The sequence below is a fragment of the Cyanistes caeruleus genome, chromosome 29, assembly GCF_971803275.1.
Source record: "Cyanistes caeruleus chromosome 29, bCyaCae1.hap1.1, whole genome shotgun sequence".
Classification (NCBI taxonomy): domain Eukaryota; kingdom Metazoa; phylum Chordata; class Aves; order Passeriformes; family Paridae; genus Cyanistes; species Cyanistes caeruleus.
Genome location: NC_141729.1, coordinates 3,660,532 through 3,680,586, shown reverse-complemented (window position 1 = coordinate 3,680,586; position 20,055 = coordinate 3,660,532). Strand labels below are relative to the sequence as shown.

At 48.1% G+C, this 20,055-nt stretch overlaps 1 protein-coding gene across 5 annotated transcripts; it reads left to right on the top strand.

Moving 5' to 3' along the window:
• Positions 1-5,489: 5,489 nt before the first annotated feature.
• Positions 5,490-18,156, top strand: STARD7 (StAR related lipid transfer domain containing 7). Of its 5 annotated transcripts, none has more exons than XM_086865463.1 (8): positions 5,490-5,681; positions 7,009-7,148; positions 8,693-8,742; positions 9,643-9,753; positions 10,870-10,952; positions 11,906-12,005; positions 13,721-13,805; positions 17,699-18,156. In XM_086865463.1, exons 2-8 carry the CDS (start codon positions 7,082-7,084, stop codon positions 17,830-17,832), a joined length of 630 nt encoding a protein of 209 aa, XP_086721589.1. In that variant the 5' UTR covers positions 5,490-5,681; positions 7,009-7,081; the 3' UTR covers positions 17,833-18,156. The 5 variants fall into 5 exon arrangements, with proteins under 5 accessions (XP_086721589.1, XP_086721588.1, XP_086721586.1 ...); XM_086865462.1 differs by lacking the exon at positions 5,490-5,681 and adding an exon at positions 5,793-6,112 and having other exon boundaries at positions 9,643-9,726; XM_086865460.1 differs by lacking the exon at positions 5,490-5,681 and adding an exon at positions 5,793-6,112.
• The last annotated feature ends 1,899 nt before the right edge of the window (positions 18,157-20,055 follow it).

Sequence of the window (20,055 nt, the reverse complement as noted above, 5' to 3'; positions counted from 1 at the left end):
AAGGGGGTTGGGGGTGGAGGGGGAGGGTTGGTGTGGAGAGATCCCAGAGCTCTTCCTGGGAAGGGTTCTCCGGGTGGATCCCAAGGACTTCTGCAGTGGAGGATCGGTCTGAGTGGATCCCGAGAGCTCTTCCAGTGAAGGATTCTCCAAGTGGATCCCGAGAGCTCTTCCAGTGAAGGATTGGTCTGAGTGGATCCCGAGAACTTTTCCAGTGACTGATTCTCCAAGTGGATCCCGAGAACTTTTCCAGTGACGGATTCTCCAAGTGGATCCCAAGAACTTTTCCATTGAATGATTCTCCAAGTGGATCCCAGGAGCTCTTCCAGTGGAGGATCGGTCTGAGTGGATCCCGAGAACTTTTCCTGGGATGGATTGGTCTGGAGAGATCCCAGGAGCTTCTGCAGTGAAAGATCTCCAAGTTGATTTCTCCAAGTGGATCCCAGGAACTTCTCCAGTGGAGGATCGGTCTGCACGGATCCCGAGAACTTTTCCAGGGAAGGGTTCTCCAAGTGGATCCCAGGAATTTTAAAGTGAAGGATTTCTCCAAGTGGATCCCAAGAGCTTCTCCAGGGAAGGGTTGGTCTGGAGAGATCCCAGGAGCTTCTCCAGTGGGGGATCAGTCTGAGTGGATCCCGAGAACTTCTCCAGGGAAGGGTTCTCCAAGTGGATCCTGAGAACTTCTGCAGTGGAGGATCGGTCTGAGTGGATCCCGAGAGCTCTTCCAGTGAAGGATTCTCCAAGTGGATCCCAGGAACTTTTCCTGGGAAGGATTTCTCTCAGTGGATCCCAGGAATTTTCCAGAGGAGGATTCCCCAGGTGGATCCCAGGAGCTTTTCCAGGGATGGATTGGTCTGGAGAGATCCCAGGAGCTCTCCACAGGATGGATTTCTCCGGGTGGATCCCGGAACTCCCCCAAGGAAGGACTCGTTGGAGCAGATCCCAGGAGCTTTTCCAGTGAAGGATTCCTCCAAGTGGATCCTAGGAACTTTTCCAGTGAAGGATTTCTCCGAGTGGATCCCAGGGATTTCCCAGTGAATAATTCCTCTTAGTGGATCCCAGGGATTTCCCAGTGAAGGATTCTCTGAGTGGATCCCAGGAACTTTCCCAGTGAATAATTCTTCTGAGTGGATCCCGGGAATTTCCCAGGGAAGGATTTCTCTGAGTGGATCCCGGGGGCTGCTCCAGTGAAGGATTCTCCGAGTGGATCCCAGGGATTTCCCAGGGAAGGATTCTCTGAGTGGATCCCAGGGATTTCCCAGTGAAGGATTTCTCCCAGTGGATCCCGGGGGCTGCTCCAGCAGAGGATTGGCCCGGGCGGATCCCGGGAGCTCTTCGGGAAGGATTGGTCGGGGCAGATCCCAGGGATTCCCCTCGATCCCAGCGGGATCCCGATGGGAGCGGGGAGAGCGAGGAGAGATCCGGGAGCGCTCCCAGGGAAGGATTCCCCAGGTGGATCCCCGGGGATCGAGAACTTTGGGATCTGGAATTCCCCCTGGATCGAGAACTTTGGGATCCCCAGGGATCGAGAACTTTGGGATCTGGTATTCCTCATGGAATGAGAACTTTGGGATCACCGGGGATCGAGAACTTTGGGATCCCCTTGGATCAAAAACTTTGGGATCCCCAAATCCCCCTGGATCAAGAACTCTGGGATGTGGAATTCCCCATGAACTGAGAACTTTGGGATCCCCCTGGAATGAGAACTTTGGGATCCCCAGGGATCAAAAACTTTGGGATCCTATTGGAATGAGAACTTTGGGATCCCCAGATCCCCCTGGAATGAGAACTCTGGGATCTGAAATTCCCCAGGGATCAAGAGCTTTGGGATCCCCAGGGATCGAGAGCTTTGGGATCTGGAATTCCCCACGAACTGAGAACTTTGGGATCCCCCTGGAATGAGAACTTTGGGATCTGGAATTCCCCCTGGATCGAGAACTCTGGGATCTGGAATTCCCCATGAACTGAAAATTTTGGGATCCCCAAATCCCCTTGGAATGAGAACTTTGGGATCCCCCTGGAATGAAAACTCTGGGATCTGGAATTCCCCAGGGATCGAGAACTTTGGGATCCCCAGGGATCGAGAACTCTGGGATCCCCAGGGATCGAGAGCTTTGGGATCTGGAATTCCCATGAACTGAAAACTTTGGGATCCCCCTGGAATGAGAACTTTGGGATCCCCCTGGAATGAGAACTTTGGGATCCCCAGGGATCGAGAACTTTGGGATCTGGAATTCCCCATGAACTGAGAACTTTGGGATCCCTCTGGAATGAGAACTTTGGGATCCCCAGATCCCCCTGGATCGAGAACTCTGGGATCTGGAATTCCCCATGAACTGAAAATTTTGGGATCCCCAAATCCCCTTGGAATGAGAACTTTGGGATCCCCCTGGAATGAAAACTCTGGGATCTGGAATTCCCCAGGGATCGAGAAATTTGGGATCCCCAGGGATCGAGAACTCTGGGATCCCCAGGGATCGAGAACTTTGGGATCTGGAATTCCCCATGAACTGAGAACTTTGGGATCCCCCTGGAATGAGAACTTTGGGATCCCCAGGGATCGAGAACTCTGGGATCCCCAAATCCGCTTGGAACGAGAACTTTGGGATCTGGAATTCCCATGAACTGAGAACCTTGGGATCCTTCTGGAATGAGAACTTTGGGATCCCCAGATCCCTGGGGAATGAAAACTTTGGGATCCGGAATTCCCCATGAACTGAAAACTTTGGGATCTGGAATTCCCCCTGGATCGAGAACTCTGGGATCTGGAATTCCTCTTGGAATGAGAACTCTGGGATCCCCAAATCCCCTTGGAATGAGAACTTTGGGATCCCTGGGGATCGAGAACTTTGGGATCCGGAATTCCCATGAACTGAGAACTTTGGGATCCCCAATTCCCCCTGGATCGAGAACTTTGGGATCTGGAATTCCTCATGGATCGAGAACTTTGGGATCTCCAAATCCCCCTGGATCGAGAACTTTGGGATCTCCTTGGATCAAGAACTTTGGGATCCCCCTGGATCGAGAACTCTGGGATCTGGAATTCCTCATGGATCGAGAACTTTGGGATCCCCTTGGATCGAGAACTTTGGGATCTGGAATTCCTCATGGATCGAGAACTTTGGGATCCCCCTGGATCGAGAACTTTGGGATCCCCTTGGATCGAGAACTTTGGGATTCCCTTGGATCGAGAACTTTGGGATCCCCTTGGATCGAGAACTCTGGGATCCCCTTGGATCGAGAACTTTGGGATCCCCTTGGATCGAGAACTTTGGGATCTCCAGGGATCGAGAACTTTGGGATCCCCTTGGATCGAGAACTCTGGGATCCCCAGGGATCGAGAACTCTGGGATCCCCTCCCCCCTTTTCCCACGGGAATATTTATCCTCCCCTCCCCCATTATTTAAAGAAATCCGGGAATTCCCCTCCCCCCACGGACATTTCTGCACTTTATTCCCGGATTTGGGAATTCCAGGATCCGCCTTTGGGGTTTGTTGGTTTTTTTTGGGATCATCCCCGTAAAATTTGGGAATTTCGGTCTCCCCCCGAAAAAACCCAAAAAAATTCCCTTTTTTTTTTCCCCCTCCTGCTTGAGTTTAAACAAATCCCGGGAATTTTTTGGGCCAAAATAATAAAAAAAAAGGAAAAAAATCCCTTAAGGATTGGAATTCCAAAGGAAATTCCCGTTCCTGGAATTATTGGGAATTTTGGGGGGATTATTGGGAATTTTTGGGAATTATTGGGAATTTTTTGGGGGGTTATTGGGAATTTTTTGGGGGGTTATTGGGAATTTTTTAGGGAATTTTTTGGGGAATTATTGGGAATTTTGGGGGGGATTATTGGGAATTTTTTTAGGGAATTTTTTTGGGAATTATTGGGAATTTTGGGGGGGAATTTTTTGGAATTTTTTTGGGAATTATTGGGAAATTTTGGGGGGATTATTGGGAATTTTTTTAAGGAATTTTTTGAGGATTATTGGGAATTTTTTGAGGGAATTATTGGGAATTTTTTTGGCAATTATTGGGATTTTTTTTGAGGATTATTTGGAATTTTTGGGGGGAATTGTTGGGAATTTTGCGGGGGATTATTGGGAATTTTGGGGGGATTATTGGGAATTTTTTTGAGGATTATTGGGAATTTTTTAGGGAATTTTTTAGGGAATTTTTTTGAGGATTATTGGGAATTTTTTAGGGAATTTTTTAGGGAATTTTTTTGGGGATTATTGGGAATTTTTTTGGGAATTTTTGGGAATTTTTTTAGGGAATTATTGGGAATTTTTTTGGGAATTATTGTAATTTTTTTAGGAAATAATTGGGTATTTTTTCCAATTCCTGGAATTCTTCGGCTCAAGGGGATTTTTTGGGGGGGGGAGGAATTCCTAAATTTTTAGGGAATTTTAATCCCAGGATCTGGCTCCTCCTAAATCCCAATTTTATCCAGATTTTATCCCAATTTTATTCCAATTTTATCCCAATTTTATCCTGATTTTATCCCGATTTTATTCTGATTTTATTCCAATTTTATCCCAATTTTATTCCAATTTTATTCTGATTTTATCCCAATTTTATCCCAATTTTATCCCAATTTTATCCCGATTTTATCCCGATTTTCCCGCTTTTATTCCCATTTTTTTCCCTGGCTATGCAAGAGCTTCCCCTGGGATGGAAATCCTGGAAAAAAATAATAAAAAATCCTGGAAAAAATTTAAAAAAATCCCGGGAAAAGCTTCGGGATTTTCCCCCCCTGGATTATGCAAAGAGGGCGAGAATAAAAATGTGTGAAAAATGGGATTTTTGGGGAAAAAAAATCTGTTCTGGATCCCAAAAATCCTCCCAGAAATTCCCAATAATTCCCTCAAAAAATTCCCAATAATTCCCTCAAAAAATTGCCAATAATTCCCTCAAAAAATTGCCAATAATTCCCAAAAAAATTCCCAATAATTCCCAAAAAATTCTTCCAATAATTCCTCAAAAAATTCCCAATAAATCCCCTCAAAAAATCCCAATAATTCCCAAAAAAATTCCCAATAAATCCCAAAAAAATTCTAAATAATTCCTCAAAAAATTCCTAATAATTCCCCTCAAAAAATCCCAATAATTCCCTCAAAAATTCCCAATAATTCCCCCCGAAAAAATCCCGATAATCCCCAAAAAATTCCCAGTAATTCCCTAAAAAATCCCAAATATGGCCCCAAACCCCCCCAATGACCCCCCGCAGCCTCCAGACCCCAAAACCCCAAAAAAACCCCAAAAAATCCCCCCCAAAACCCCAAAATCTCCCCAAAAAGCCCCAAATCTCTCCCAAAACCCCAAAAAGGCAATCGGGGCGTGGCCACGGACAGGCCACGCCCCCCCCGGACACGCCTCTTGTGCCACGCCCCCTCGCTTTATGCGCCCTTTATGTGGGCGTGGCTTCGCCTCCTCTCAGCCAATCAGCGCGCGGGGCGGGGCCGCGCTGACCAATCGCAGAGCGGCGCGAGCTGCGTGTGTGTGTGTGGGAGGGGGTGGCGGTAATGGCGGCCGCCGCCCGCGGAGCCACCGGCGGCGCCTCGAGCGTAACGGCCGCGGGCCCGGCGGCGGCGCCGAGCCCCGGAAACCTCCCCGGTCCTTAAAGCACCGCCAGGCGCCATAACGGCCGCCCCGGGGCGTGGCCATGCATTAAACCGGGCACCGCCTTCTCTTCCGGTATCCCGCTCCGCCGGGCGTGGCTTCCTGTAGAATCAACCAATCAGCGCGGAGGGCGGGGTGGGGCGGGCCAATGGGAGCGCGGCGCGCGGGGATGACGCGTGTGGAGCGCGACGCGCGAGGCGCGGCGGGGCCGGCATGTGGCGGCCGCTGGCCGCGCTCGCCGCCCGCGGGGCCGGGGGAGGCTCCGGAGGGGCCCGGAACGGCCCCGGGATCGCGGCCGGGCCGGCCCTGAGGGGCCGGGCGGCGCTGCCGGTGCTCGGCGCCGCGGTGCGGAGGGCCCGGGGCAGCGGGGGAGGCTCCGGGAGAGGCGGATCCGGAGGGCAGCGGGGCCGGTGGGGCCTGGCCGGGAGCCCCGGGCCGGTGATGGCGGCGATCGGGGCCGCGTTCGTGTGGGACGGGAGGAGGATCGAGGAGGAGGAGATGAGGAGGTGAGAGGGGAATAACAGCGGGAAAGAACGGGAAAATACCGGGAAAGAACGGGAATAACAGCGGGAAAATACCGGGAATAAAGCGGGAAAATACCGGGAAAATAACGGGAAAAAACCGGGAAAATACCGGGAAAATAACGGGAATAAAGCGGGAAAATACCGGGAAAAAACCGGGAATAAAGCGGGAAAATACCGGGAATAACAGCGGGAAAATACCGGGAAAAAACCGGGAATAAAGCGGGAAAATACCGGGAATAAACCGGGAATTCCGGGATTTTTCTCCCCCTGGGCCCAGGAAATTCTGGGAATTTTCCATCCAGGCACAGAAAAAATTGGGAATTTCGGCTCCCAGATCCATAAAAAGTTGGGAATTTTGGTTCCCAGGATCAGAAAAATTGGGAATTTTGGCTCTCGGGCTCATAAAATCCGGGAATTTTGGCTTCTAGATCCATAAAAATTTGGGAATTTTGGCTTCTGGGTCCTTAAAATTTGGCAATTTTGACCCCAAGGCCCATAAAATTTGGGAATTTTGGCTCTGAGGATCGTAAAAATTGGGAATTTTGGCTCCCAGATCCATAAAAAGTTGGGAATTTCGGCTCCCAGATCCATAAGAATTTGGGAATTTTGGCTCTCAGATCCATAAAAAGTTGGGAATTTTGGCTCCCAGGATCACAAAAAATTGGGAATTTTGGCTCCCAGGATCAGAAAAATTCGGGAATTTCAGCTCCCAGATCCATAAAAAGTTGGGAATTTTGGCTCTCAGATCCAAAAAAATTGGGAATTTTGGCTCCCAGGATCAGAAAAATTTGGGAATTTTGGCTTCTTGATCCATAAAAAGTTGGGAATTTTGCCTCCCGGGCATTTTCCCGCCCCCAAAGCCCCGGAATTCCCGGCAGGACGGCGCAGGAGCTGCAGCAGTTGGAGAATCCCGAGGAATTCCCGGAGCGGGAGCAGCCCTGGGAGTTGATCATGGAACGGGAACATTTCCGGCTCTGGCGCCGCCCCATCCCGGGATCCACGCTCTTCCAGTACCGAGGTGAGGGAGGGATTCCCGGGAAAACAGCGGGAGGAACGGCGGGAAAAACAGCGGGAATTCCCGGGAAAACAAGGGGAAAAGCAGCGGGAATTCCTGGGAAAACAAGGGGAAAAACAGCGGGAATTCCTGGGAAAACAAGGGGAAAAACAGCGGGAATTCCCGGGAAAACAACGGGAAAAACAACGGGAATTCCTGGGAAAACAAGGGGAAAAACAGCGGGAATTCCTGGGAAAACAAGGGGAAAAACAGCGGGAATTCCCGGGAAAACAACGGGAAAAACAACGGGAATTACCGGGAAAACAATGGGGAAAACAACGGGAATTCCCGGGAAAACAAAGGGAAAAACAACGGGAATTACCGGGAAAACAAGGGGAGGAATGGCGGGAAAAACAGCGGGAATTCCCGGGAAAACAATGGGGAAAAACAGCGGGAATTCCCGGGAAAACGGCGGGAAAAACAGTGGGAATTCCCGGGAAAACAAGGGGAGGAACAGCGGGAATTCCCGGGAAAACAACGGGAGGAACGGCGGGAAAAACAAGGGGAAAATTAATGGGAAAAATAACGGGAAAAATGGGAAAAACAGCGGGAATTCCCGGGAAAACAAGGGGAGGAATGGCGGGAAAAACAGCGGGAATTCCCGGGAAAACAAGGGGAGGAATGGCGGGAAAAACAGCGGGAATTCCCGGGAAAACAAGGGGAAAAATGGGAAAAACAACGGGAATTCCGGGGGAAAAAAATGGGAAAAATTATGGGAAAAATGGGAAAAAACAACAGGAAAAATGGGAAAAACTGGGGAAAATAATGGGAAAAATGGGAAAAACAACGGGAATTCCCAGAAAAACAAGGGGAAAAATAATGGGAGAAAGAGCAGAAAAAATAACGAGAATTCCTGGAAAAACAATGGGAAAAACAGCGGGAATTCCTGGGATTTTGGGAATTTTGGGATCCGTTGATTCCTGGGACTTTTGGTTTTCCCGGAATTTCGGTTTCCCGGGATTTTGGATTCCCAGAATTTCGGGTTTCTGGGATTTTGGATTTCCCAGGATTTTGGTTTTCCTGGAATTTTGGATTCCCGGGATTTTTTTGATTCCCAGAATTTTGGTTTTCCCGGGATTTGCTGATTTTTGGGATTTTTTTGATTCCTGGAATTTTGGATTCCCAGGATTTTTGGATTCCCGGGATTTTGCTTTTCCCGGAATTTGCTGATTTTCAGGATTTTGGTTTTCTGGGATTCTTGGATTCCCGGGCTTTGCTGATTTTCGGGATTTTTTGATTCCCGGAATTTCGGTTTCCCGGGATTTTGCTTTTCCCAGGATTTTGGATTCCCGGGATTTTGGATTCCCGGGCTTTGCTGATTTTCGGGATTTGGGTTTTCCCGGGATTTTTGCTTTTCCTGGGATTTTTGATTCCCGGAATTTTTTGGATTCCCAGGATTTTGCTTTTCCCGGAATTTCAGTTTCCCGGGATTTTGGATTCCCGGGATTTTGGATTCCCGGGATTTTGGACTCCCGGGCTTTGCTGATTTTTGGGAATTCTCTCCGCAGTTTTCGGCTCCTACACCGACGTCACTCCCCGGCAATTCTTCAACGTCCAGGTGAGCCCAAATCCCGGGAATTCCTCGGGAATCCTCGGAATTCCGGGCGGGATTCGGCTCCGGGAGCCCCTTCCGGACCCCAAACCTTCGGGAATTCCCACTGGAATCCAAGGAAAACCCGGAAAATTCCCAATCCCGGATTTTTCCCGACCGTTCCTGGAAATTCCGGGGGTTTTCTCCATCCCGGTTTTTTCCCCATCCTGCTTTTCCTTGGAATTCTGGGAATTTCCTGCTGGTTCCCCATCCCGGTTTTCCCGGGAATTCCGGGACTTCCTGATCCTGATTTTCCCGGGAATTCTGGGACTTCCTGATCCTGATTTTCCCGGGAATTCCGGGGTTTCCTGATCCTGTTTTTTCCCCCCAGAATTCCGGGATTTTCCCACTCTCCTGATCCCGTTCTCCCCGGAATTCCGGGATGTTCCCTTTGCCCTGATCCCGTTTTTCCCGGGATTTTCCCCCCGTTCCTGATCCCGTTTTTCCCCGGAATTCCGGGATTTTCCCACTCTCCTGATCCTGTTTTTCTCTGGAATTCCGGGATGTTCCTGATCCCAGTTCCCCCTGGAATTCCGGGATGTTCCCACCATCCTTGATCCCGTTTTCCCCGGAATTCCGGGATTTTCCCCCCGTCCCTGATCCCGGTTTTCCCCGGAATTCTGGGGCGTGGTGGCCGTTCCTGATCCCGGTTTTCCCCGGAATTCCGGGCTGTTCCTGATCCCGTTTTTCCCTGGAATTCCGGGATGTTCCTGATCCCGTTTCTCCCGGAATTCTGGGATGTTCCTGATCCCGTTTCCCCCGGAATTCCGGGATGTTCCGGCTGTTCCTGATCCCGTTTTTCCCTGGAATTCCGGGCTGTTCCTGATCCCGTTTTCCTGGAATTCCGGGCTGTTCCGGCTGCTGCAGCTGGACACGGAGTACCGGAAGAAGTGGGACTCGCTGGTGCTGAAGCTGGACGTGGTGGAGCGGGATCCGGCCTCGGGATCCGAGGTGATCCACTGGGTCACGCAGTTCCCGGTGAGGCGGGAGCGGGAATCCGGGATCGGGATCCGGGAATCTGGGATCGGGATCTGGGAATGGGGTCTGGGATCGGGAATGGGATCTGGGAATGGGATCTGGGAATGGGATCCGGGAATCTGGGATCCGGGAATCCGGGAATGGGATCTGGGAATCTGGGATCAGGAATCTGGGATCCGGGAATCCGGGAATCTGGGATCAGGAATCTGGGATCGGGAATGGGATCTGGGATCGGGAATGGGATCTGGGATCGGGAATGGGATCCGGGAATCTGGGATCGGGAATCTGGGAATCTGGGAATGGGATCCGGGAATGGGATCTGGGATCCAGGAATGGGATCTGGGATCTGGGAATGGGATCTGGGATCTGGGAATGGGATCTGGGATTGGGAATCTGGGATCTGGGAATGGGATCTGGGATCCGGGAATGGGATCTGGGATCTGGGAATGGGATCTGGGATCCGGGAATGGGATCTGGGATCGGGAATGGGATCCGGGAATCCAGGAATGGGATCTGGGAATGGGATCTGGGAATGTGGGAATGGGATCTGGGAGCTGGATTTTGGGATCAGGATTTGGGATCTGGGCTCTGAGGTTGGGATTTGGGATCAGGATCCGGGATGGGGATCTGGGATTTGAGGTCTGGATTTGGGATCCGGGATCAGGATCTGGGATCAGGATTTGGGATTGGGATCTGGGATCGGGGATCAGGATCCGGGATCGGGATCTGGGATTGGGATCAGGATCTGGGATCGGGATCTGGGATCAGGATTTGGGATCTGGGATCGGGATCTGGGATCAGGATCTGGGATCAGGATTTGGGATCAGGATTTGGGATGGGGATCTGGGATCTGGGATCAGTATCTGGGATGGGGATTTGGGATCCGGGATCAGGATCTGGGATCAGGATCTGGGATCAGGATTTGGGATCAGGATCGGGGATCTGGGATCAGGATCTGGGATCGGGATCCGGGATCGGGATCTGGGATCGGGATCTGGGATTAGGATTTGGGATCGGGATTTGGGATCAGAATCTGGGATCAGGATTTGGGATGGGGATCGGGGATCTGGGATCTGGGATCTGTTCTCGTGTCTCTGAGGCGCTGCCCCCCCGCAGTATCCGATGTATTCCCGGGATTACGTTTACGTCCGGCGCTACAGCGTCGACAGCGACCGCAACCTCATGGTGCTCGTGTCCCGGTGCGGCGTTCGTGCCCGGAAATCCTCCCTGGCATTCCCGGAAATCCTCCCTGGCATTCCTGGAAATCCCCCCGGCATTCCCGGAAATCCCACCCAGCATTCCCGGAAATCCCACCCGGCATTCCCAAAAATCCCCCCCTGGCATTCCCGGAAATCCCCCCCGGCATTCCCGGAAATCCCCCCCGGCATTCCCAAAAATCCCCCCCGGCATTCCCGGAAATCCCCCCCGGCATTCCCAAAAATCCTCCCCCGGCATTCCCAAAAATCCTCCCCGGCATTCCCGGAAATCCTCCCCTGGCATTCCCAAAAATCCCTGACGTTCCTGGAAATCCTCCCCAGCATTCCCAGAAATCCCCCCTGGCGTTCCCAAAAATCCCACCCGGCGTTCCCAAAAATCCACCCCGGCATTCCCAGAAAATCCCTGACATTCCCAAAAATCCCCCCAGCATTCCCAAAAATCCCACCCGGCGTTCCCAAAAATCCTCCCCCGGCATTCCCGGAAATCCTCCCCCAGCATTCCCAAAAATCCACCCCCGGCATTCCCGGAAATCCTCCCCCAGCATTCCCGAAAATCCTCCCCCGGCATTCCCAAAAAAACCCCCCTGGGATTCCCAAAAAAACCCCCACAGAATTCCCAAAAAAATCCCCACAGAATTCCCAAAAAAATCCCTGTGATTCCCAAAAAAATCCTTGGAATTCCCCCCAAAAAAAACCCCAAAAATTCCCTAAAAAAAATTCCGGAAATTCCCAAAAAAAATCCCTCAGAATTCCCAAAACCTCTGGAATTTTCTAAAATAACCCCTGGAATTCCCAAAAAAAAAAATAAAAATAATCCCCCAAAAATTTCCCAAAAAATCCCCCCCTGGAATTCCCGGAATTCCCGGAATTCCCGCGGGGAATTTTATTTTTTTTTCCTTCTTCCGGGAATTTTTCCCATTCCCGAATTCCCGCAGGGCCGTGGAACATCCCGGAATTCCCGAGGATCCCGAGCACGTGCGGGTGCGCAGCTACGAATCGCACATGGTGATCCGGCCGCACCGGGGCTTCGATGAGGTGGGGAAAAAACCGGGAAAAACGGGGAAAAACGGGAAAAAACGGGAAAATCATGGGGAAAATCCTGGGGAAATCCCGGGAAAAAACGGGAAAAAAAGCAGGAAAAAAACGGGAAAAAACGGGAAAAAACCGGGAAAATCCCGGGAAAAAACTGGGAAAAAACCGGGAAAAAACGGGGAAAAAACTGGGGAAAAACGGGGAAAAAACTGGGAAAAACGGGAAAAAAACCGGGAAAAAACGGGAAAATCCCGGGAAAAAACGGGGAAAAAAACTGGGAAAAAAGGGGGAAAATCCCGGGAAAATCGTGGGGAAAAACCGGGAAAAAAACAGGAAAATCCCGGGAAAAAACGGGAAAAAAAACCGGGAAAATCCCGGGAAAAAACTGGGGAAAACCGGGAAAAAAACGGGAAAATCCCAGGAAAATCGTGGGGAGAATACAGGAAAAATCCTGGGAAAAAAACGGGAAAAAAGGGGAAAATCCCGGGAAAATCATGGGGAAAATCCTGGAAAAATCCTGGGGAAATCCTGGAAAAAAAACGGAAAAAAACCGGGAAAATCCCGAGAAAACCGTGGGGAAAATCCAGGAAAAATCCCGGGAAAATCCCGGGAAAAACCCAGAAAAAAAAGGGGAAAATCCCGGGAAAATCGTGGGGAAATTCCAGGAATATCCCGGGAAAATAATGGGAAAAATCCAGGAAAAATCTAGGAAATCCCGGGAAAATCCCAGAAAAAAAGAGGGGAAAATCCCGGGAAAATCATGGGGAAAATCCAGGAAAAATCCAGGAAAAATCCCGGGAAAATCCCGGAAAAAAACTGGAAAAAAAACCGGGAAAATCCCGGGAAAAAAAGGGGAAAATCCCAGGAAAATCGTGGGAAAAATCCCGGAAAAAAAAGGGGAAAATCCCGGGAAAATCCCGGAAAAAAACCAGGAAATCCTGGGAAAATCTGGGAAAAATCTGGGAAAATCGTGGGAAATCACGGGAAAATCATGGGAAAAATCCAGGGAAATCCTGGGAAAATGATGAAAATGCTGGGAATTGTTGGGAATTCCGGGAATTGTCAGGAAATGTCAGGAATTATCAGGAATTTTTTGGGAATCGCCAGGAATTTCCGGGATTTGTCGGGAATTCCGTGAATTTTTGGGGGGGAATTGTTGGGAATTGTCGGGAAATGTCAGGAATTGCCAGGAATTATCAGGAATTTCTGGGAATTGTCAGGAATTGTCCGGAATTTCCGGGAATTGTCAGGAATTTTTTGGGAATTGTCGGGAATTCCATGAATTTTTTGGGGGGAATTCTTGGGAATTGTCAGGAATTGCCGGGAAATTTCAGGAATTTCCAGGAATTATCAGGAATTATCAGGAATTACCAGGAATTGTCAGGAATTGTCAGGAATTCCTGGGAATTGTCAGGAATTTTTTGGGAATCGCCGGGAATTTCCGGGAATTTCCGGGAATTTTTTGGGAATTTTTGGGAATTCCGTGAATTTTTGGGGGGGAATTGTCGGGAATTTCCGGGAATTGTCAGGAATTTCTGGGAATTTTTTGGGAATCATCGGGAATTCTGGGAATTTTTTGGGAATCGTCGGGAATTCCGTGAATTTTTGGGGGGGAATTCTTGGGAATTGTCGGGAATTGCCGGGAATTGTCAGGAATTTCTGGGAATTTTCTGGGAATCGCCGGGAATTGCGGGAATTCTCTGGGAATGTCGTTGCAGAACGGATTCGATTACCTGCTGACGTACAGCGACAACCCCCAGACCGTTTTCCCCCGCTACTGCCTGAGCTGGATGGTGTCCAGCGGTGAGAATTCCCAAAAAAAAAACCGGGAATGCCGGAATTCCGGGGGATGCCGGGAGCCCTGGGGATTCGGGGGGGGGTGGGGAGTTTTGGGGGATTTTTTGGGATTTTTATGGGATTTTTGGGGGGTTTTTGTGGGAATTTTTTTTGATTTTGGGGGGATTTTTTGGGGATTTTTTGGGATTTTTATGGGAATTTTTGGGGATTTTTATGGGAATTTTTGGGGATTTTTATGGGAATTTTGGGGGATTTTTTTGGGGGTTTCTATGGGAATTTTTTTTGATTTTGGGGGGATTTTTTAGTTATTTTTTGGGATTTTTATGGGAATTTTTGGGGATTTTTATGGGAATTTTGGGGGATTTTTTGGGGGGTTTTTATGGGAATTTTTTTTTTATTTTGGGGGGATTTTTTGGGGATTTTTTGGGGGATTTTTTTGGGGGGGATTTTTTGGGAGTTTTTTGGGGATTTTTGGGGGGATTTTTTTTTATTTTTATGGGGTTTTTTGGGGATTTTTTGGGATTTTGGGGGGGATTTTTTGGGGGATTTTGGGGGGGATTTTTGGGGGGATTTTTATGGGAATTTTTAGGATTTTTATGGGATTTTGGGGGGATTTTTTGGAAATTTTTGGGGAGTTTTTTGGGGGTTTTTAGGAGATTTTTTGGGGATTTTTTTGGATTTTTATGGGATTTTCATGGGGTTTTTTTGGGGATTTTTGTGGGAATTTTTTTTGATTTTTGGGGGATTTTGGGGGGATTTTTTTGGGGATTTTTTGGAATTTTGGGGGGGATTTTTTGGGGATTTTTGGGGAGTTTTTTGGGGGTTTTTAGGGGATTTTGTGGGGGATTTTTTTTGGATTTTTGGGGGGATTTTTTGGAATTTTGGGGGGGATTTTTTTTTATTTTTATGGGATTTTTGGGGGATTTTTTGGGGGTTTTTAGGGGAATTTTTTTTATTTTGGGGGGATTTTTGGGGGGATTTTTTGGGATTTTGGGGGGCATTTTTTGGGGGATTTTTTGGAATTTTGGGGGGGATTTTTTTGGGGATTTTTGGGGAGTTTTTTGGGGGATTTTTTGGGGATTTTTTTGGGATTTTTATGGGATTTTTGGGGATTTTTGGGGAGTTTTTAGGGGAATTTTTTTTGATTTTTGGGGGATTTGGGGGGATTTTTTTGGGGATTTTTGGGATTTTTATGGGATTTTGGGGGATTTTTTGGGAATTTTGGGGGGGATTTTTTGGGGGATTTTTTGGGGGATTTTTGGGGGATTTTTTTGGGATTTTGGGGGGATTTTTGGGGGGGAATTTTTGGGGATTTTTATGGGATTTTAGCAGGGAATTTTGGGGGGAATTTTTTTATTATTTTTGGGGGATTATTTGGGATTTTTGGGGGATTTTTTGGGATAAGGGAAAATTGAGGGAAAAGTTGGGGAAAATTGGGGAAAATCGTTGGGGAAAAGGGTGGGGAAAGGGAAAATGAGGAGAAATTGGGAAAAATTGAGGGGGAAAAAGGGAAAAATTGAGGGAAAAAGGGAAAAATTGGGGAAGAAAAGGCAAAACTTGGGAAAATCGTTGGGAAAAATGGTGGGAAAAGGGGAAAATTGGGGGAAATTGGGAAAAATTGAGGGGAAAAAAGGGAAAATTTGGGGAGAAGGAGAGAAAACTGAGGGAAAAAGGGAAAAATTGAGGGAAAAATGGAAAAATTGAGGGGAAAAAGGGAAAAATTGGGAAAATCGTTGGGAAAAAGGGTGGGAAGAGGGAAAATTGGGGGAAATCGGGAAAAATTGAGGGAAAAATGGAAAAATTGAGGGGAAAAAGGGAAAATTGGGAAAGAAAAGGGAAAAATTGGGGAAGAAAAGGGAAAATTTGGGGAAAAAGGGAAAAATTGAGGGAAAAAGGGAAAAATTGAGGGAAAAAGGGAAAAATTGAGGGGAAAAAAGGGAAAATTTGGGGAAAAAGGGAAAAATTGAGGGAAAAAGGGAAAAATTGAGGGAAAAAGGGAAAAATTGGGGGAAATCGGGAAAAATTGAGGGAAAAAGGGAAAAATTGGGGAAGAAAAGGGAAAAATTGAGGGAAAAATGGAAAAAATGAGGGGAAAAAAGGGAAAATTTGGGGAAAAAGGGAAAAATTGAGGGAAAAAGGGAAAAATTGAGGGAAGAAAAGGGAAAAATTGAGGGAAAAAGGGAAAAATTGGGGAAGAAAAGGGAAAAATTGAGGGGAAAAAGGGAAAATTTGGGAAAATCGTTGTGGAAAAGGGTGGGAAGAGGGAAAATTGGGAGAAATTGGGGGAAATTGGGGGAAAGCGGGAAAAATTGAGGAGGAAAAAGGGAAAAATTGGGGAAGAAAAGGGAAAAATTGAGGGAAAAAGGGAAAAATTGAGGGAAAGAGGGAAAAATTGAGGGGAAAAGGGAAAAATTGAGGGAAAAAGGGAAAAATTGAGGGAAAACGAAAAATTGAGGGAAGAAAAGGGAAAAATTGAGGGAAAAAGGGAAAAATTGAGGGGAAAAAAGGGAAAATTTGGGGAAAAAGGGAAAAATTGAGGGAAAAAGGGAAAAATTGAGGGAAAAAGGGAAAAATTGAGGGGAAAAAAGGGAAAATTTGGGGAAAAAAGGGAAAAATTGAGGGGAAAAAGGGAAAAATTGAGGGAAAAAGGGAAAAATTGAGGGAAAAAGGGAAAAATTGGGGAAGAAAAGGGAAAAATTGAGGGGAAAAAGGGAAAATTTGGGAAAATCGTTGGGAAAAGGGTGGGAAGAGGGAAAATTGGGGGAAATCGGGAAAAATTGGGGGAAATAGGGAAAAATTGAGGAGGAAAAAGGGAAAAATTGGGGAAGAAAAGGGAAAAATTGAGGGAAAAAGGGAAAAATTGAGGGGAAAAAAGGGAAAATTTGGGGAAAAAGGGAAAAATTGAGGGAAAAAGGGCAAAATTGGGGAAAAAAGGGAAAAATTGAGGGAAAAAGGGAAAAATTGGGGAAGAAAAGGGAAAAATTGAGGGGAAAAAGGGAAAATTTGGGAAAATCGTTGGGAAAAGGGTGGGAAAAGGGAAAATTGGGGGAAATTGGGAAAAATTGGGGGAAATCGGGAAAAATTGAGGGGGAAAAAGGGAAAATTTGGGGAAAAGGAGAGAAAACTGAGGGAAATTGGGAAAAATTGGGGAAGAAAAGGGAAAAATTGAGGGAAAAAGGGAAAAATTGAGGGGAAAAAGGGAAAAATTGGGAAAATCGTTGGGAAAAAGGGTGGGAAAAGGGAAAATTGGGGGAAATCGGGAAAAATTGAGGGGAAAAAAGGGAAAATTTGGGGAAAAGGAGAGAAAACTGAGGGAAAAAGGGAAAAATTGAGGGAAAAATGGAAAAATTGAGGGGAAGAAAAGGGAAAATTTGGGGAAAAAGGGAAAAATTGAGGGAAAAAGGGAAAAATTGAGGGAAAAAGGGAAAAATTGAGGGAAAAAGGGAAAAATTGAGGGGAAAAAGGGAAAAATTGAGGGAAAAAGGGAAAAATTGGGGAAGAAAAGGGAAAAATTGGGGAAGAAAAGGGAAAAATTGAGGGAAAAAGGGAAAAATTGAGGGAAAAAGGGAAAAATTGAGGGAAAAAGGGAAAAATTGAGGGAAAAAGGGAAAAATTGGGGAAGAAAAGGGAAAAATTGAGGGAAAAAGGGAAAAATTGAGGGGAAAAAAGGGAAAATTTGGGGAAAAGGAGAGAAAATAGAGGGAAAAAGGGAAAAATTGAGGAAAAAAGGGAAAAATTGGGGAAGAAAAGGGAAAAATTGAGGGAAAAAGGGAAAAATTGAGGGGAAAAACCGGAAAATGGGTGAAAAAAAACGGGAAAAAAGGGGGAAAACGTCGGGAAAAGAGGGAAAACGGTGGAAGGGCGAGCCACATTCCCACGGGAACGCCGGGAATTCCCAGGAATGCCGGAATTCCTGGAAAAGCTGCACTCGGCGGCGCTGAAGGCCAAGAAGATGGAGCTGGAAGTTCGGGATTATCTGAGCCCCGGGAAAAGCCCGGAGCCGCGCGGAGCCGCTCGCCTCGAGTACGCCTGAAGCGCGGGGGAAAAAAGCGGGAATGACGGCGGGAATTCCCGGGAAAAACGGAGCCGGAGCCGGCGGGAAACGTTCCCGGGGGGGAAAAAAAAAACCCCGGGAATTCCCGGAGCGGAGCTGAGCCCCCTCCCCCCCACCCCCATCCCGGTTTTCCGGTGGTTTTTGTGGGAAAAAATTCGCGGGGGAGGGGAAAAGCGCGGGGATTGGCGGGAAAAAGTGATGGGAAAAGCGGGAATAAACTTCGGGAAAAGCGGGAATAAACTTCGGGAAAAGCGGGAATCGGCGCGGGAAAAACGGGAATAAAGACGGGGAAAAACGGGAAAATGGGGTCGGAATTCCTGGAATTTGGGTCGGAATTCCTGGATTGGGATCCAGGTTTTGGGGATTGGAGCTGGAATTCCCGGGATTTGGGTCAGAATTCCCGGGATTTGGGTCGGAATTCCCGGAATTTGGGTCAGAATTCCCGGGGTTTGGGTCGGAATTCCCGGGATTGGGGTCGGAATTCCTGGGGTTTGGGTCGGAATTCCTGGATTTTGGGGTCGGAATTCCCAGAATTTGGGTCGGAATTCCTGGATTGGGATCCAGGTTTTTGGGGATTGGAGCTGGAATTCCTGGATTTGGGTTGGAATTCTCGGGATTTGGGTCAGAATTCCCAGAATTGGGGTCGGAATTCCTGGATTTGAGGTCAGAATTCCCGGGATTTGGGTCGGAATTCTCGGGATTTGGGTTGGAATTCCCAGAATTTGGGTCGGAATTCCTGGGATTGGGTCGGAATTCCCGGGGTTTGGGTCGGAATTCCCGGAATTGAGGTCAGAATTCCCAAGATTGGGGTGGAAATTCCTGGGATTGGGGTCGGAATTCCCGGGATTGGGGTCGGAATTCCTGGGATTGGGTTCGAGATTTTGAGGATTGGAGCTGGAATTCCTGGGATTGGAGCTGGAATTCCCGGGATTTGGGTTGGAATTCCCAGGATTTGGGGTCGGAATTCCAGGATTGGGATCCAGATTTTGGGGATTGGAGCGGGAATTCCCGGGATTTGGGTTGGAATTCCTGGATCAGAGCCCAGAATTCCCAAGACTGGGGTCAGAATTTGGGGAATTGAGGTCGGAATTCCCAAAATTGGGGTCGGAATTCCTGGAATTGGGGTCGGAATTCCCGGGATTGGAGCTGCAATTCCCAGGATTTGGGTCGGAATTCCCAGGATTTAGGTTGGAATTCCTGGAATTCGGGGTTGAAATTCCTGGGATTTGGGTCGGAATTCCAGGATTGGGATCCAGGTTTTGGGGATTGGAGCTGGAATTCCTGGAATTTGGGTCGGTATTCCTGGGATTGGGGTCGGAATTCCTGGATTTGAGGGCGGAATTTCTGGATTTTGGGGTCAGAATTCCCGGGATTTGGGTCGGAATTCCTGGGACTGGGATTGGAATTCCCGGAATTGGGGTCAGAATTCCCAGAATTTGGGTTGGAATTCCCAGGATTTGAGGCCGGAATTCCAGGATTGGGATCCAGATTTGGGGATCAGAGCTGGAATTCCTGGGATTGGAGCTGGAATTCCCGGGATTTGGGGTCAGAATTCCCAGAATTTGGGTCGGAATTCCCGGGATTGGGTTCGGAATTCCCAGGATTTGAGGCCGGAATTCCAGGATTGGGATCCAGATTTTTGGGATTGGAGCGGGAATTACTGGGATTTGGGTCGGAATTCCTGGAATTGGGGTCAGAATTCCCGGGATTTGGGGTCGAAATTCCCAGGTTTTTTGGAATTTTGGGGCTCTGGAATTTGGGGAAAAAACCGGGAATTTGGGAAAAGTGGGAATTCCCGGATCCCCCCCTCCCCCAGCTCCTCGTTAACGCCCCCTCCCCTTAACGAGCGCTCGCAATTCCGGATTTAATTAATCCAGCCCTGTTCCCTTCCCAAAATCCCCCAAAATCCCCCAAAATTCCCCCAAAATTCCCCAAAATCCCCCCAAAATCCCCCAAAATTCCCCCAAATTCCCCCAAAATTCCCCAAAATCCCCCAAAATCCCCCAAAATTCCCCCCAAATCCCCCAAAATTCCCCAAAATTCCCCCAAAATTCCCCCAAATTCCCCCAAAATTCCCCAAAATTCCAAAAAAATTCCCCAAATTGCCCCAAAATTCCCCAAAATTCCCCCAAAATTCCCCCAAAATTCCCCAAAATTCCCCCCAAATTCCCCCAAAATTCCCCAAAATTCCCCCAAAATTTC

Bases quoted from the DNA above. Each gene is read 5' to 3' on its own strand.
- STARD7 (XM_086865459.1), top strand. From the start codon at position 5,820: ATGTGGCGGCCGCTGGCCGCGCTCGCCGCCCGCGGGGCCGGGGGAGGC. The intron at 6,113-6,990 runs GTGAGAGGGGAA...CCGCCCCCAAAG, and splicing joins GAGGAGGAGGAGATGAGGAG to CCCCGGAATTCCCGGCAGGA. The intron at 13,806-17,698 runs GTGAGAATTCCC...GGGAATTCCCAG, and splicing joins GAGCTGGATGGTGTCCAGCG to GAATGCCGGAATTCCTGGAA.